This window comes from Alosa sapidissima, chromosome 23 (assembly GCF_018492685.1).
Source record: "Alosa sapidissima isolate fAloSap1 chromosome 23, fAloSap1.pri, whole genome shotgun sequence".
In the NCBI taxonomy this organism is placed as follows: domain Eukaryota; kingdom Metazoa; phylum Chordata; class Actinopteri; order Clupeiformes; family Clupeidae; genus Alosa; species Alosa sapidissima.
In genome coordinates this window covers 14,681,858-14,701,338 of record NC_055979.1, presented here as the reverse complement: position 1 = coordinate 14,701,338, position 19,481 = coordinate 14,681,858, and the positions used below count along the sequence as shown (strand labels likewise).

The following is a 19,481-nucleotide window of genomic DNA, read 5'->3' as shown; positions in this document are numbered from 1 at the left end:
TACCGAATTATATAGGGCTGCATTGGCAAGAATCTGATGATATGATACATATCACAGGGAATCAATACAAGGGTTATGATTGAATTTATTGTGATATATTGCAATACTGTGATATACTGCGATAGACTTTAATGGTAAAATCCCATGGGAAACCCAGTGCAAAAGGCATGTATTTGATAGATTCAGGGCAATGCAGCGCCAACATTGTTGATTTGTTTGAGCTTCTGATAAAAAAACAAAACAAAAAACAAAGCACCATCTTCTGATTTGCCAAGTTTATTCTTTCAGCCAAAAAAATGGCAAAATAATTATTATGATTACATTTATACTGTACCACTAAAGCTTGATGCATCACATACGATACAAAAAAATTTAAATAAGGATGCACAATATTGGATTTCTGCCAATATTTTCAAACTCATTTTGTCCAATTACTGATGCCGATACCGATATCTGCACATCCCTTTTTATCTCCTTTAAAATATGCTATGTGACATGATATTTTAAAATAAAAGTAGATCTCATCCTATTCTAACAGATCTATATGATGCTGCCTCTGAAACCTTAACAGTTTCTGCTGCTATATTCTTGATGATTTATCTGTCAGGCATATCTCCAGATGGCAATAATACAATTCTTAAGATGTTATCTTCTGATGTTGAGGATATTGCACATCCCCATTTGTAAATATATAGTTGTAGATTTTTTTTGTGTTTCATCAAAAGGGTCAGGCACAATGTTTAACGTCTAATAATTGTGTCTTAGGATATTAACTAGGGTTGGCAAAGCATTAACGACATTGACAGCTCTGTTAATACAAGAAAATTAGTTTGTGTGAAATATTTCAGATATGTACAGATTTTTTGTGTAAGAAGATAAAACATTTGTTTTAAATGAAAGGTAAATCATTACTTTTTGTGTCATCTTTTCACATGTTTTTTCTGCAAAGACGTCACACATTTCAGAAATAACTTGCCAACTAAACTCACTGTTGACAGATGCAAGCACCAGCAGGTCCCTGAGAAACTCCCTAGATGAATGGTGCAAACAAAAGAAACTTCCAGAGCCCAAATTTGAGGAAATGAAAGAACTGCTCGGAGTTCAAGTGACATTCTCGGCCCCTTTCTCCTGTTCCAGTCATGGTAATGAACTCGGCTTCTCCTTTTCTCTCTCTTTCAGACCCACACAAAACACAATGATACCCCCCCCCCTCCACACAAACACACACACACAAACATATACAAAACACAATGATACCCCCCCCCCCCCCCCTTCACACACACACACACACACACACACACACACACACAGCCACGCAAAAAATTCAAACATATACCCACACAAACACACACATGCATACCCACACAAAAAGATACACCTACACCCTTATCCTACACACATACACACACACGCATGCACAGCAGCACTCAAATGTGGCTTCACACGCACAAGAGGCAAGCTGACCGAGTGGTTGAGAGGTGTGAGAACACATGGAGACACAGAAGGTGCAGATGCAGAGAATGATGTGTTTACTGTGCATGTTGAGCTGCTCTATACACAGCCGTAAACATCTACAGCCGCTTTCTTCACTAATATACACAGACACCATTTACATATGGTGAATTAAAACAGGTTAGACCCGAAACATGAGGAGTATTATATGAGATATCTTGCCAAGCCCACTTGTACTGTAGGGTTGTATAATGCCGTTGTAATGCAACGCTTGATTTTCTGATGGTGGAGCTATTCCAGGCCTGTCTGTCAGGCATTGTTTGGCTTAGTATCAATCACTGCAGTGTAAAGTGATAATTCTCAAGTATCTTACACTTAAACATCACAAGCTACACACATTAGCACATTAGAGTGCATGTGTGCGTGCAGGTATGCATGTGTGTGTGTGTGTTTGTGTGTGTGTGTGTGTGCGTGTGTGTGTGTGTGTGAGAGAGAGAGAGAGAGAGAGAGTGTACAGATCTTTGTGGTAATAGTCTGTATGCGTGTTTGTGTGTGTGTATAGATCCTAGTGGTAATTGTGTGTGTGTGTGTGTGTCTGCATGTGCGTGTGTGTACAGCTCCTTGTGGTAACTCTGTGTGTGTGCGTGTGTGTGTCCTTGTGGTAATTGTCTGTATGCGTATGTGTGTTTGTAGACTGGGAGGACAGCTGGCAACAGGCCGAACAGAGCCTGCTTCAGGAGCTGACTGCACGCCTCAGCTGGAACAAAGAGGATGGAACCAGCTCAAGTGGCAGCTCAAGTCTGTAAACAGTGGCGTGTCAGTCTCCTGATCTCAACCCTGTGCTAATACAGCTGTCTCCACCTGCTAATATTAGCCTCTGGTGCCTAACATTAAACAGGAAGTTACTTAGTGGGACCTTGGGCTGGTTGCTACTGTACAGTATATGGCCTTGCACTATGTAGTAATGCTTTGCTGTTGATGTTTACAAGGTAAATCTGTTGTCTTGGCTTTTAGTTTTAGACACAAACTCTTTATATTTTTAACTCCTTTCAGTCTATGAGGATATATAATGTTTTTACGGGCAAAATAATCACTGGTGACGCAAAATGTTGAGCTACAAAGTTAAAATTATTTCAACTTTTGAGGCAACGAGTGTCGGATGATGAGGAAATCACCATATATATGAACTTGTTTGGGATGTTGTGCAATTGCTATTGTGACTAAGTGAGAACTTGTTATGAAATTCGGTATCATTTTTACATAGTATTCAATCCTCCAGTATGATCAGAATCCTGTAGTTGCTCTTTGTATAATGTGCAATAATTGAAACCAAATTACTGTTTACATCAGGCTTCACTGACGTAAGAAGAATAATAATCATGAATTCCTTGCTGTGTCTGCTCTAGTATATCATCAGTTTGTGTGTGTGTGTGTGTGTGTATGCATGCGTGTGCGGGCATGTGTGCCTGTGTGTGTGTATGTGTATGCGTGTGTGGGTGGGTGTGTGTGCACATGCATGTTCATGCGCATATGCGTGTGTGCGTGTATCTCTGAGTGAGTGAGTGTGTGAGATGGGTGTGGGTTAGTGTGTGTTATTGCATTTGTGGCTCCAGCTTTTGGATGTGTGCTGTTTAACCACTTCCTGAAGAAAACAGTCACTTCTAGCAGGTGCAAAGTAGACTCTAAGCATTTGGCAATATCATGTCAGTGGGAAGGTGTGAAATTAAATTAAATTAAATTAACAATGAATTAATATTTGTGCCTCATTATCAATGCTGGTAAATAAATCCTGAAATATACACTAACACACCCAGCTCTCTCTGTGTTTATTCTTTCATGTCATGTTTTCATGTGATTTGTCTGAAAACCGAATAAAATACTAAATCAGACCATCAGGGTTTGAACCATAGATATTAGAAAGCTAGATACCGTGTTGTCCGTCAAGTTCTATTAGGTGGCATGTGAACACGGCCGCCATATTGCTGGGGCCTCATCCCATGTAGCTGCATTTGTACATACATGTGAGACTCTTCTGCTGACTGCATGATGCAGTGTGTGAACGTTGCGTCAGCCTTTTTTGCGACTGAGGGTGTGTACGATCACAAATCGACTGAGTGTGGTAACTTTGGTCGGTGTTGGCCTAGTTGAGAGAGCACCAGAACTTTCCATACCATTTCAGTCGACTCAGAGGTGAAGATCGCCTTTGTGCTCAGTGTGACTAGAGGTCAGTGAGTGGGAAGGATATGTTGATAGACAACAACCTGAGGTTTGCTGTCACCGCAGTATGTTCACACTCTTGAATGCATCACGATACCTATGAATAATTAATCGCTCAATTTGGTTCAATTTAATTCATCTGAGTTGATTGATGTAGACTTCAATAGATACAGTTTCAAGCACTTTATCAGTGCAAACCTTAGCAAAATGTTAACAAAGACAAAGAAAGTGTATGTAAACAGTGAGATAGTTAATAGGTGTGTGTGTGTGTATGAGAGAGAGAGAGCGTGTGTATGAATGAAGACCTCTGAAGGAGCCATGGAACTTGGCCCCTCATATGACTTTAGATCAAGTTTATTGTCTATGCATGAGGTGATCTATATTAATGTGCCATACAAATATGAAAGTATGAAGTCACATATGAAGAAGTTTCTCTTAAGATATCAGGTCAGATATATGAGATTGTATCTGGTCATGTTAGCATGTTTTAGATGCATTTTTATACCCAGCCACTTTTTGTTGTATAGAGTTATATCACTGTGGATAAGAGTCTGTCAATCGTTTAACCAACACAGGCTTGTGCACTGGCAGAGAGCAATCCAACTAGTGGAATTCATGTGACCCTGGTTTCTGTCAACACACACATACACACACACACATGCTACTTTGCTGAACTCATTGAAATCAATGCCTCTGTTCCACCAGCAACAGGATGTGCCTGCCCTATCTTCATGTCATCAGTGAAGTGTGATGAAATCTGCTTCAAAAGAATCACAATTTTCCTCCCGTTTTGAGTGACGCACCCTGTCTACTGTCATTCAAGTTCTTGAACAACTCTCTCCAACCCCTCCACTAACAATGTTTTATTATGATCTTTACCTTTTGAACCTTACCTTTTTATTTGTTATTATTGTTTTGTTTTTGTAAAGCACAAATATATATGCGCTATATAAATAAACTTGACTTACCAGGCTTCTGAGTGTCGTTTTGTTTGTCTGTTTGTTTGTTTGTTTTGCCACACACACCAGGCTATTATCAGAGACTTTGTAATTAGGAGACTTTGTAATTAGTTCGTAAAGCAAACATGGCAGTCGACTACACATATTCCGCTCCTTCCACCACCAAAAGTTGTTTGTGAATATGTGAATACAGTACATCATGCCAATTATGTGATATGTTGTGAATACATCGTGTGTGGAGGCCGCCGAGTGGAGGGACTTGCCTAAAAGGACTTGGCTATTATTCTTACAATCATTTTGTTTAAACCTTCTATTAAGTCAATATCTATAAAGCATTATGAACAGATTCATGAAGGGTGATGAAACATTCAAGCCTCACAATGACTTGACTTAAGTCTGTAACTATTTATACATCATGATTGCACTCATAAAGCATCATGATGTTATTATAGAAACTTTTATAGCTTGAAGTATGAAAATGCATTATAAAACTTCTTTTATATCTGTAATGTCCTCGTTGATGTCGTCATTACCATTATCAAAAGGTAGAAGGAGCTTTAAGAATGTAGTCATGGCTATTTCTGAATGGTAAGAAACGATTAATAATTTTGAGGCATTGTGAGTACTTTATAATCCTTTATGAATGTGTGTGTAATGCATCATGGATAATGACTATTGACTAGACACCAGGACCAGACTGGACTATTGCATCCTCTTGGAATTATAAGGTTCTATCTGCACTCTGAGCAGATATTTAGCCTCAAACCTTTTGCATTCCATTCAGTAAAAATATGTGCAACAAGTCCAAATGTATACAAATTTCAAAAACATTACATTACATTACATTACATTTAGCAGACACTTCTTGACCAAAGTGACTTACATATGTTAGCTATATTACAAGGGATCACATTGTCCCCAGAGCAACTTGGGGTTAAGTGCCTTGCTCAAGGGCACAACGGTGGAAGCCAGGAATTGAACCGACAACTTTCAGGCTACTGCACGCTAGCCCAGCTCCTTAACCACTACACTACCACCGCCCTAAAAACCTCACATACTGTATTGTTACATTATTAGATAATAATTTCAACTCAATTTTGCCAAAAATGTCAGCAAGAAAATAATAATTATGGTTATGGTTATGGGATTTGGCAGATGCTTTTGTCCAAAGCGGCAAATACAAAACAATATAATACTTAAATGTAACAGGGAACAATTTAAAATGTTGGTCAGACTACATTAAGGAGAATAGCAATAATAAACAACAATGTCAATTCAATCAATAGCCTAATGAAATAAGCAATGAAAATTAAGGAAAATAGCAATAATAAACAATAATGTCCATTCAATCAATAATATAATAACAATTATAAAATAGCATGGTAAGACTAAATTACCGGGTTGTGTGTGCAGCTTTCATGTAACCTTCTCTTTCAACAGTGCTGTGCAAACTTAGGCATTTGCCTAAACACAGTTAGTTTAAAAGTCTGCTACATTCAGATACTTAAAAGTACTTTGTATGGACTTCATATGCTTATTATTAATTCAAGTCATTTGAAAGCATCCTCAAATTCTAGTGTTGTTTCAAATGTGTAAACAGCTTTCAACTTTCATTCTTATCTCACACTACTTCACATAAATTGCAAAAACAATGTCGCTTTGAAATCGATAGTACAAGTGCAAACTGTTTTCATGTCCTCTTAAGTGACCACAATATAGGGACACCTGACAGGTCTCATTTAACTCTTGAGCTATTTCAGTGGAACTAAGAGAGCTATTCAAGTAACCAGTGTGTGAGAGGGCTGTGCATGCTCAGATGTACTTTTGTTCACAGGTATATCTGTATTTGTATTATGTTGTTTCGGTTATTAGTATCTATTGATATCTATCGATAGCCACATGAACAAAAAGCCGAAAGGTGAACAAAATCTTAAATGCGAAACACAGTACTTAAATAAAAACACCGATGTGACACGTGGCGCACCATGCAGTGTGGAATGTACAAACTTGATTTGCAGTTGAGGTATATGCACACCACATCCTAGCTGATCTAAAATAAATGTTTTTACTAGAGCTGATATTATACATCATCTTATATTTCAGGTGTCTCACTAAGAGATGCAGAGAATAAAAGACCCCACAAAAAGTTCCAACCAAGTAATATGTAGGCCATGCAAAGTTGACTGTGGTGAGACCTAAGTGTTATCTTCAGACGTGTGACACCTTGGGAGCATGAAGCTGAAAAAGGTGTAAAGAGCCAGTTCCTGCCCTTGGTTTCGTCCTGTTGCCTCTGTGACAGCACACACACACACATTCACACTCTCACACACACACACACAGATGCTGCTTCAGTACTCTGTTAACACAAACCTGCTCAAAGGTGTATTCATGGAGGAGTCGATCTACTATGGTAAGATTAGTAAAGAGGTGACGGAGCGACTACTGGAGAGGTATGGGAAAGACGGCAGCTATCTCCTGAGGGACAGCGAGAGCATCGCGGGAGCACTGTGCTTCTGTGTCAGGTGTGTATAACAAGAAAGAAGTGTGAGCAATGTGCTGGGCCATGATTTGTAAGAAAGAATCCATGGATTGCCTTCTGTTTCTTTTTGAAATCTTGAAAAGACTTAAAGTGAAAATTGGAAATACATTAACTTTCTGGAGCATTCTGGCTGTGTGTAAAGTGGGTATAATAAGAGAGAAGTTTGAGCAATGTGTTGGTTTATGATTTGTGTTCTTGGTCATTGGAAAAGGGTGAACATAAGAAAATATAGCATATATTAACTGAGGGATGTGCTATATGTGTTTTAATGTTATAGTTTCATCATGTTAACTCTTTGTTGGGTACCTTAAAAGAAAGAAAGACAGCAATTTTATTATTAAAGCTACATTATTATTAAAGCTAGATTTTTACATTTATTACATGCTTACTTATGCTTATATTATCTACACAGTGAAATATCAAAAAGAAATAAATGTATATTGAACCAGTATGCCCCTTTGATCAAATTACATTTTCAGATCCATTGTCATTATGAGGGAAGTGTGGCTTTACTTTTAGTTTTACTTTTGATTCTTTTTTTTATTTTGACTTCAGTGTATTTTATTTTAACCCCCTGGTCAAGGTAAAATAAGACTCCATTTCCGCAGAGAAAATGCAAAGTGTGCTTGCTCAACTGTAGTACAAGGCAGGGGCGCCTGCAGGAATTAATGCTATGGTACGCACCCCCCCCCCCAGCCCCGCGCAAAAAAATAAATAATAATCACGCGTGGATAATATTCCACATGCAATAATACAACAACAACATCTACAATGACCTATTCATTTGGACAACTTGATACAGCCCTATACAGGCTAAAGTTACCTTGTTTTGTTCTAGCGTACCGTGATGTCTGGCTTTAAACAGCTGTAATGCAGTCTAACGTTCTGACAAGCACACCAATTGCCTACCTTGTTCCTGCCCATCTGGAATAACTCCTTTAGCTTTGCTGACTCCATACTTTCTGTTTTCGTTGTTTAAACTTGTGATATGCATGATGAGTATTGAGTGAATTAGCTCAACATTGTGTGCTGTTAACCATATATAGATAGCCGAGTAAAAGAAAATAACTAGTAGCTAGTTGCATGCCTGCGTGCGTATTCTGTCTCCTGCTCAAACAAAATGTGCGCGCGTTAATTTTGATAACGTGTTCACTAAGTTATGTAATAGAAAATTGTAAATAGCCTGATGATGGCATGCAGCTAATGGGATACTGTGCATAGTTGGGAAGGTATGGTGGGCCAATTTGGTGTGAATACACATTACACACACACACAATTTTCTCTCGTTTTTGAGTAGCCTGATGGTACGCACAGTGCGTACGGACGTACACCTGCAGGCGCGCCTGGTACAAGGTCAGCAACAGGATCAGACATCAGGACTGCAGAGCATTGTTTAACCAAGCTTATCACCCGCAGAGAAGAAATACTCTTTGATGGTGGGGTGGCTATTAATTCTGAGTAACGGGACACCTATGAAGTAGATTTGGTAAAAAAAGGTTTAATCTCTGTTCCATATCAATACTTATGAATGGTAACTATAACAACCATAGTAGGACGGGGGTTGAGTCTGGAGTTTGCCGTTCCATATCAATGCTTATGCAATGGTAACTATAACAACCATAGGACAACAGTTGAGCGTGGAGGCAGGCTTTGCAACAATGGAATTAACTGTAAACAAGCTAACTGTCCATGCTATCGCTGTTATAGGGCCAACGAAAGTTGTACAAGAAGCTGAACTAGCGGGCTTCTTTTTAAACGGAACTGCGTGTTTCCTTTGCGTGCTATAAAGGCATGGCTTTACAGTGGCAACAGGGTGATAAGCGGGATAACCAGGGATGGATTACTGCACGGGCCTACAGGGCCCAGGCCCAGGGGCCCAAGAGGTCAGGGGGCCCTGAAGCCCAAGCCTTTGCATGGAATCATTGCCTCAATATCAACAAATCAGGATGTAGGTTATGAATCTGATTGAATTTAGTATTGGCCATCCCCAAAATGCACCAGAATACAGGAAATCACATTAAACAAATTAAAAGGACCCCCAAACCCCCCCTCCCACATAAGCAACAATTAGTGGGGGGCCCTTAATACATCTGGGCCCAGGGGCCTGAAAGTTCATAATCCGCCCATGGGGATAACAGCCTTTGAGGTGTGTAATGGACTCGGATGGCTCTTCGGAATGCAGCTGAGTTCCATTAACATGAACGGGCGTTCCTAACCTTCAGAGGTCTGATAAATCCACTGCAAAAAAATTGACCACTGTAAATGGCAACCGGTTTTGAGATTCTGATTCTCGTCTTTCATATTATTCCATGAGTAGTCCGCTGACCTATCCCAATGAAAATTCATTGAAAGTGAGTCAGCAAGTAGCCTAACATGTTGTTATGACCGGCGGGCAATACATACCTTACTTATACCACAGCATGGTTGAATTTCCTATTGTGATGCACTCTTTACAACATCAATTATTGTACAGATATTTCCACAACTATGAAGTAGTTCCAGTATTTTGGCCACTCGTTGTTTAAATGAACTGTCGCAACCCAGTTACAATTTAGGTTTTAGCTCAGTTAACAACAACAACATGTTACATTTTATATAGCGCTTTAACACTCAAAGCACTTCACATGGAAGGGGGACTTCACTAACCACCACCAATGTGTAGCACCCACCTGGGTGATGCACGGCAGCCAATATGCACCAGAACTCTCACCACACACCAGTTTAAGGTGGAGAGTGAGGGAGTGAATGAGCCAATTACAGTGCGGGATGATTAGGGGGCCAGATTGAATGAGTCAGGTTGGAAATTTAGCCAGGACACCAGGGAGTGTCATGGGATCTTTAATGACCACAGTGAGTCAGGACCTCGGTTTAACGTCTCATCCAAAGGATGGCATCTCCTACAGTACAGTGTCCCTATCACTGCACTGGGGCATTGGGATCGATCTTTTTGGCCAGAGGGAAGAGTGCCACCTACTGACCACCCACCAACATCACTTCCAGCAGCAACCTAGTTTTCCAAGGAGGTCTCCCATCCAAGTATTAACCAGGCCCACACCTTCTTAGCTTCAGTAATTCATCTATAAGACAAGGTATCCATTGGTCTGGCTGCTGGCATTTGAAGCGAGAAAAACTGTGATTTTACGAAGCTAAAGCTCAACAGAATCCTGGGATATGCCAGTTTGGCAACGATAGAGATGGGCTTTTGCCGCAGCAACCACACTTGATTGGGATCAATGTATAACAGCCAGACAGTTTTTCAAACAAGCCGCCTGAAGCCGGTTTTAGCCACTGAACGGTGGAAATTATGGCAGCAAATTACAGTTTTTTTCAATCGCTAACAAGCGCTTATCCATACTTCAGATACTTTTTCTAAACTCTTAACACAGACTCACACCTACAAAACACAATTGGCCAAATGGATAATTTTCCTCTCAAAAACACATTTTGTTAAATATATACTAACTCTTCATTTCAAAACAGAACACATCTTTCTCTGCACACACTAACTTTACCAAAACACTGGAAATCTGATTTAAAATGAAATTATTCTGTCAAAGAATAACACTTGTTTTCACTTCACAAGGTACATGCAGTCAATCAAAGTACACCAGGTTTCAAAATACTGGCTATTGTTGTTGACATTACAAAAGCTGCATAGACTTTATGTTTCAGTTTTACAGGTATCTGCGTGCAAAACATGCAATCCAGCGTTTTTACACTACATTTCTTGGTTGGGAACTGTATGTCCACATGTAATGTTCACATTCAAAAGCATTCCAGTAAAAAGCTAATCAGTTTTTTTTCCTGTACTACAGGAGGTTCAGTAGAAATACTGTTTACAGTATGATAGAACAGAAAGAGTTTACAGTATTGCTTACAGTGAACAGAATATCCATGAAACACACAAGAGCATTCTGAACAAAACAAAAAAACAACAGCAAAAAGCCCAGATAAAAAGGGGGGAACTAAAAAAAAGCACAACATTACTGTATCTAATCTCTGCGATTAGGCCACATGTTTTCATCAACATCACATATTATCCAAGGCGATGCACCTGGGATGAAACCGCTTGGTAGCAGAAGCAGAGCAGCTACTGTATCTAAGGTTTGGAATATTGTTTTTACTATTGTGGGATGTTGTGTGCTAACATTCGTAAATACTGCAAAAACGATCCATAATTGTGTTGAGAGGTATAGCTTGTTTGTTAAGAAAATGTAAGCATTGTGGAAATGTGTTCACTGACTGCATATTGTGTGAAAACAACATGGAATGTGTGAATGGTATGGCCATAAAATACCGATGCTGTGCTAATTGTGTTTAGAGTTTTGAAAATGTGGTTAGACAAACGCTTGTTAGCGACTGAAAAAAACTGTAACACAATGCAAGAGTGCAACAGTGGTAAATATATAATGGACTCCACGGCATTTGGGTATTAGAAGTTAATGCACTTCGAGGTATAGGGCCTAATGGCCATTTCTACCTCGAATGAGCATTATCTTTTAATATCCGAATTTGTTGTCCATTATCCCTTACATCGCTGAAAAGAACAGTGAAATCTGGAAGAATGATGGAATGGTGTCTTCAACATTATTATAACTGTCAGTTTTGTCAACTGGTCCAATCACTGCAAAGAGACTGTCTCTGATAAAACAAACAAACAAAATAACAACACTATGATTGAGCTAGCTAGACATAAGGAAGATCTGTCACATTTTTACATCTCAAGAGCATCAGACCAATAGAAGCAGCTACACTGCAACCATGTAGACCTATTTAGAATGAGTAACAGCAGTTTGTCTGTGTGAGGTAAAAAAAAGTAAACAAGACAGTTTCAGCTAACAAAAGGTGGTAATTATAGCAGCAAATTAAATGGGATGATGGACTCAAAATGTTAGAAAATGGGATAAGGTCTATACATGCTACAGCATCCTGGTTTCTTTTGGAGTAGGTACTCCAGCTAGCATAACTGGATTTCTCAAGGGATTATCCAGGGTTCTGAGATCGGGATAAGATATTTATATGCACAAACACAAAATCGGGAAACTAAACAAACCGGGATAACTGGGGTACTCAATGTCCATGTAAACACAGTCTTGCTCTCTTTTGGTCTTTCTCTCTCGTGTCATTCCTGCTGCAAGGGTTCAAGCCAACAGGGAACTGCTCCGGCTCTGCTGCTAGATGGAGATAGGCTTTGTCTACGTTTGCCATTCCCCCCCAGCCCCGCCCCCCCCCCCCCCCCCCAGTCATGCACAAAATATGTACAACATTTCTTTGCACATGCACAAATTATTTTGCACAGCTGCACAACATGTCAACATCTTTTCAGGAGCAAAATATATTATCCTGAATATGACTCTGAATTAACCCCATAGATCAACAACAAACTCTTATAAAAGCTGACTCCAGACATGTGGTTCTCATCAGACAAAGATATGATAACAGAGTTAAAATAATAGATTGAGCATAAACTGTGATGTACTTAAATTGAACTCGAGCTGTGTACCTTTGCCAAAGTGCAAGATGTGCTTGACTGGGAATGAATGGGATCAGTATGGGATGGAGGGAGGATCTGTGATTGCTATGTTACTAACGAGCATGTCTTATGTCCATGCAGGAAAGCACCCTTTGTCCACACCTATCGCATTGAGAAGTCTCAACGAGGCTGGGCAGTAGAGGTAAGATGTGTAACCTCAACACACACACACACACACACACACACACACACACACACACACACACATACACACACGTACATAACTCATGATTATTGTTTACGTTTCATTTTTAGGTTTGACTTTGTTGAACAGTAGAAAACATTGTTTTCATGTTGAATGAACTTGATTTAACTTGTTCCTCTATGTTGAGTCTGTTTGGCTCCTTTCTTACTTACTTGTGTCAACTCTATCTTGAGTCCTCTTTTGTACTTTTGTCCATTTTATGCAGTATCCTATAATCTACATTTGTCAATGAACATACTGAATGAATCTGAGAATTTGATTCTCAATTTGATTCTGAATTCAGATTCTACCCTATTTACAAGCCTGCTATTATAACTTTACAAGCATAAACACTACAACACCACAGTCTGAATGTCTATTTTCTGGCATTGCTGCTGTGCATGTGGCCTCAAAGTGCTTGTGCACCTTGATCCAGTAGAGACTTGGTTCACATGTGCCCATAGTGGGCTAAAGGGCACTTTTCTGGGGTAGATCACAATGTTCATTGGACTGACTCTAACAAGACCTAACCTGACTTAATTTGACCTAAATTACTGACTTACCGACTTGATTTGGCATTAACTTGACTTAAAAAGAGAAATCTGGTATATTTCAACATGGGCCCTATTGGTATCAGTCATATTAGATTGTTTTGTGCTCTAAATTTCCACTTCAGACCCAAATGAGGGAAATCTGTCAGAGTTAAAACCCAACTGACCCCAGGCTTTGCAATAGAAGCTAAATTGTATTGCTGCTTAGCATTGTGGTTGCATTCTGGATTTCCCCTTTAAAGCAACAATATGAAACAATTTTAACAGCTTTATACTTAAATACTATAGCTTTAAGTATATTTCAGGGGGGTTGAGGATAGAACCGTTTGGAGTGACATGAAACAGATGTGAGAGAGATGGGGTGATTGGGAAATGACTGTCATAAATCAAACTAGGGTCACCACAACACTTGGGTGTTGCCATTTTCCACGCAGCTGTCCTCTTTACAAATCTTGTATGTGAATTTTTTACTGTTTTGTACCTTCTGACTCATGGATAGAATATCTTTGTCACTGTCACCGTGTGCTCGGAATACATGGTAGCCTATTGTATTAGACAACTCTGCCATTCTGCCGTAGAAGGGACGTTATTAGTCATTTTTCAACACACTGGGTATCCCTTTTGCACAATTTCTCAACATGCAGGGCAGTACGATAAAAGGTGACATCAAGGGGTAAATACCAAGGGGGCTATAATTGCGACATGGCTGGATTTGACCTGATTTCACCTGACTTGCACCTTGATTTGCAGTGGCTGTCTTCTAGTGCCACATTCAGTCAAGCTTACCGAGTATACTGTATGGTTCACTCAGTTTTAACCCCTTACTGTGTCACCCCAGCAAGCCTTGCTGATGTTCATCCCTGCCTCTCACATGACTAACAAACCAACAGTCCAGCAGAGCTGTGCCAGCCACCGTGTCTTGGCTACACAAGGCACTTCCTCTGATATAGACGTTGAACCAAAACCAGACACACAACAACAGCGACTTCTCCACTGCACTTCTTCCCTAGTTTCACTGCAGTAGCGGTTTGCTGAGAGGCCTGTGGTTTGTTGTGCACTCAGAGCCATGTGTTCTGCACACGCAGGCATTTCTTTACAGTCATTTACACAGCACTAGCTACATGAACAGATATATTATATCTTTATATATATATATATGTCCATATGTCATCATTATCATTCATTATTATCATCATTATCATATCATTATTATAAATATTTATCAATATTTATCAGTCTCTAGTTAGAATGATGCTTGCTAATGCATGGATCTTACTAGAAGATCTGTGCAGACACCTACAACCTACTTATCTCCATGTCTGTGCATATCTTAGTCTATCTCTCTCTCTCTCTCTCTCTGTCAGTTTCACTATGATGTTTTGGTACAAGATTGGCAACAACAACAAGATCCATTACCACAACTTGATATTCAGTCATTATGGTTCATGTGGCTGGCATTTTGTAGCAAAATCACGGCACTGGCCTAGTTTTACTTGGCTCTTTTTAGCATTTCTTTCCTAGCTAATCGTTCGTAAGATCAGTATCATGTACTCATTGCAGTAATCTGATGGCTGGGGACTTGTCTCTGCAATCAATGAGAAGGCATGGAGTTCAGAGTTCAACACAGTACTACTGCCCTCTTATCTGTCCTCAGTGCAGACAACTTATATCAATTTTTAAAAGTTTATATTTGAATATTTGAACCCTGATTATGATGACATTCTGAGCTGGCCCGCCTGTCTTCGACTAAGAATTAACTTAGTCGGAAAAAAAAACACTGTTGAAAAAAAAGGATCAAACAGCCACCATTCACAATAACAATAATATTATGTTTAATATACAGTATTTGGTGCAAAAATATTTTTTTGTGAGATGTTACCATCATGTGTAATTTGTTATGTATTCATACAGTAATTTATACCATAACATAATTGTAACATATATACATCTAAATATCATTCTAATAAACATTTGTAATTAAAATACACCTAAATATAATCTACATGATTGTAAATGTACTCTAAAGATCTAATATTAAATTAACGTATTGCCATTTACTGTAAATGACAGTAAATGTAACCCAAGGGCCTTGTTTGCATTTTTGCTGTGCTGCAGACAGTGAGTGGCAGCAACCCTGAATACTTCCAGAGCGTGAGCAAGCTGGTGGAGTGCTACAGGGCCAAGACCCCCCGCAACATGGAGCCGCCGCTCTATCCCCTGGACAAAGACAAACTCAGCGAGGAGGCTCTGCGATCTATAGGTAACTGAGAGCCATACTATGTGTGTATGGTATAAAATTCTCGCCAAAAGTTTTCTGTACCTGTACCAAAGTTTTGTGCTTGTAAGAATATTTTGTGCTCGTAAAAATTATTTGTGTACATGTAAAAATACTTTGTATCCGTAAAAATATTTTGTGCATGTAAAAATGGTTTGTACATCTTCAAATCCGTTTTGTCACTGTGTAGAAAAAAGTTTTGTGAATTTGCGAACGATTTTTGCACGCACGGATTTTTCATTTGCAAGTGCGCATCTGTTTTCTACAGACATGAAACAGATCTACGGGTACGATTTTCCCAAAAAAATTTCCCAAAACAGCCAATCACAGCACTGCTTACTGAAGCGAGCTGATCGGCCAGTCAGCCGATCAGCTCGCTTCTTTAATTCTGAAACGCTGGACATACCGCTCTGGGTACATCCATGTAAACACCACAGCAGAGCCCGTCTACGGAGAGCCTTGCCACTCCATATTAAGTCCCATTGTACTGAATTTTGGATGCAGTTCCACCAGAGTTCCACTGGGGGCGATCGCCATGAGTGCAGAATGAATGGGAGTCAATGGAGCTAGAGGGCTAAATTTGTCTCTTTCACCTGATTGTCGTTGACAAATCTCAGATTTGATTGTAGTTTGTATAACTTCAACATGGGTTATAGGTCAAAAGTTAAATGAACGAGTACTTATGTCCTTTTGATTTCTTACAGGTTGGGTCGTTGTTGCACATAACACGCTAGCATTGTGCTAATGAATGACGTCATTGACACATTTTAAAGGCTTTTTAGAACAATTAAGTGACTTTAAAAAATATAATACTCTACCAAGTGTATTTTCTTTGCCTCCCCTTTCGAATACAATACTCAAATTATTTGAAAAAAAATTATATCCCGAGAAAAGTGGATTTTGAGGGGTACAGCTCCATAGACCTCCATTCATTCTGCACTCGTGGACGAGCGCCCTCATGTGGAACCACAGAAGGAACTGCAACCAGTTCAGAAACCGGAAGTTTCCGAGAGTGGCAGTTCTCCCCTTATTAGACATTCTCTGACCACAGTCAGAAGAGGTGAAACACTTAAAAAAGAATAAGAAGAAGAGGTGAAACAAGTATTGGCTGGGCTAAGCTAACGTCAAAGATACTGCTTTTATCAACCGTCTCTGCTAACGTTACGTGAAAGCACCGCACATATAACGTGGGAAAAACAAAGGGAGGAATGACTAGTCGGAAACATTATAACACAATAACTATACAGTACAGAACAATTATCATTAATAATAATACTAACCCTGTGGGAACAATAACTTAATGAGACACGCTTCATTTTCGTCCATAATGGTAAACTACCCAATTTCGTGTAAAAGTACAATGGTTAGGGCGTGACTATTAGATTCATAGTAGGGAAGGAATAGAGTTAAGTTGAGCTGTTTGCTTGTTAGGTAAGTTAGCTCTTCTTCTTTTTTAAGTGTTTCACCTCTTCTGACTGTGGTGTTTACATGGATGTACCCAGAGCGGTATGTCCAACGTTTCAGAATTAAAGAAGCGAGCTGATCGGCTGACTGGCCGTTCAGTAAGCAGTGCTGTGATTGGCTGTTTTGGGAAAATTTGTAAAAAAGTTTTGTACTTGTAAATTCGTTTCGTACCCGTAGATCTTTTTCATGTCTGTAGAAAAAAGATGCGCACTTGCAAATGGAAAATCCGTCCGTGCAAAAATCATTCGCAAATTCACAAAACTTTTTTCTACACAGTGACAAAACGGATTTGAAGATGTACAAACCATTTTTACATGCACACAATATTTTTACAGATACAAATTATTTTTACATGTACACAAATAATTTTTACGAGCACAAAATATTCTTACAAGCACAAAACCTTGGTACAGGTACAGAAACTTTTGGCGAGAATTTTATACCATATGTGTGTGTGTGTGTGTGTGTGTGTGTGAGTGTGTGTTTGTGTGTGTGTGTGTGTGATTGGTGTGTGTGTGAGTGTGTGTGTGTGTGTGTGTGTGTGTGTGTGTTTGTGTGTGAGTGTGTGTTTGTGTGTGTAGATGTGTGTGTGTGTTTGTGTGTGTATATGTGTATGTGTGTGTGTGTGTGTGTGTGAGAGAGAGCAAGAGGGAGATAGAGAGATGAAGAGACAAAGAGAGAGAATGAGAGAAAGAGTGAGAGACGGAGAGAGAGAAATGAGTGAGAATGAGTGAGGGAGTGAGTGAGAGAGGGATGGATGGAGGGAGTGGTAAAAAGTGTATGAGGGAGTTTGTGAGTAAGGGGGGAATTCTCCCATTTTGGAATTGTCCCATTCGCACGCTTCTGTGTTACGCGTATTCTCCCATTCCCGCTTCTGTCACACACACAGCGTGCAAGTTTGAAATCAAGGCGGCCTTATGGAAGAGGCATGATTTATTTAAAATAGAACCAGACTGATCCACCACCTTGTTAATTCAGGTTTATATGAAAATGTGGAACGTGGACTTTCTCAATGACCTTCTGAATGCCATTTAAATCCAGAAAGAACACAAACCAGTCTTTGATTTTGAAAACGTTAGCATGGAGACCTGCCTACAGTATGGTGTGTCATCACATAACCTAACACAGAATTGACTTCACAAAATGTCACTTTGAGGTTTGTTTATAAAGAGTCAAGACCTGACTGAGTTATGTAGATTCATAATTTAAAAACTCACTGGGGAAAAAAGTTTCAATGGCAGCTGCTTTTCATAATATCAAGGTATGCTAACAAAGCTGTAGACTGACACCTGCAGTTTCTGGCATAACAATACCAGCCTCCATTACAAACGAATCAAGAGACAGGAGAATATAAACTATTCTACTCGACAATAGCGCAGACGTCTGTGCAAATGTATGGATGACTTCAGTCAACTTGGGAAGAAATGGACGAATTCGAACGAAGTAGGCTATTGGATTATGACTTCACGTTAAAACTGAAGATGCACAGTCGGTGATAAGGTAATGTCTGGAAATATGCCACCGTGTGACACTGTAATGGGGAAAAACATAAAGCCGTATCAGCATATTAAGCACCAAATGTGATAGTGTAATGTTAATTTGTAACATTCTGTGTAACATACATGTATTTAGAACTAGGCCTACATGTACACTGCTGACATCAAGCAATATGCTGCTTCACCTTATAGTGGCGTTCGACCCTAATACAGCCATCGGGAGCGCGCAGCTGGAAACATGCCTAAGTCAGTGGCAGAATGCGCACAAGAGTTGTATTCATACAGTAAGAAACGGACAGATTTTGGGGTTGCTCCTCCCAAAACGTGTAACTCCCTCTATATAACACATAAATGGCAGTGGGGAGAATTTACACACTTTTTTTGTTAATTACACACCCTTACGCAGTACGCACATGGGAGAATTCCCCCCTAAGTGAATGAGTTAAGTATAACTGTATGTTTATGTATTTACTGTTCTCTTAATTTTCCGGACCCTGAAGTTCTTTCCTGTTCAACAGGTCCAAGTTATTGGGAAATATGACAACATGAAAACCTGCCCCTGTGAATGTGTGTGTGTGTGTGTGTGTGTGAGAGAGAGTGAGAGAGAAAGAGAGAGGGAGAGTTTATGTATGTGTGTATGAGAGAGAGATTCAGAGAGATAGAGAGTTTGATATCAAATAATTTGTATATTTGATGTGTAGTAAAGTCTTCAGACTAAAAAAGTCCTCAGTGGCACTGATAATGTGAAAATATATTTTACTCTATTTTTTAAACATTGTTTGTGTGTGAAATAAATACAAATCTAATTTTC

The 19,481-nt window shown here is 39.4% G+C and overlaps 2 protein-coding genes across 3 annotated transcripts in view; both read left to right on the top strand.

Moving 5' to 3' along the window:
• Positions 1 to 3,261, top strand: part of si:ch211-91p5.3 — a 25,322-nt gene extending 22,061 nt beyond the window's left edge. For both annotated transcript variants that reach the window (XM_042080092.1, XM_042080089.1), the window contains exons 20-21: positions 999 to 1,142; positions 2,146 to 3,261. In XM_042080092.1, the coding sequence (XP_041936026.1) occupies positions 999 to 1,142; positions 2,146 to 2,258 (257 nt within the window). In that variant the 3' untranslated portion in view covers positions 2,259 to 3,261. The remainder of the gene's footprint in view (positions 1 to 998; positions 1,143 to 2,145) is intronic.
• On the top strand, positions 1,272 to 19,481 carry LOC121698211 (SH2 domain-containing protein 1A-like). Its single transcript, XM_042080094.1, has 5 exons — positions 1,272 to 1,310; positions 6,952 to 7,150; positions 12,782 to 12,842; positions 15,551 to 15,695; positions 19,189 to 19,481. The coding sequence occupies exons 2-5, from the start codon at positions 6,969 to 6,971 to the stop codon at positions 19,209 to 19,211; spliced, it is 411 nt and encodes a 136-aa protein (XP_041936028.1). The 5' UTR covers positions 1,272 to 1,310; positions 6,952 to 6,968; the 3' UTR covers positions 19,212 to 19,481.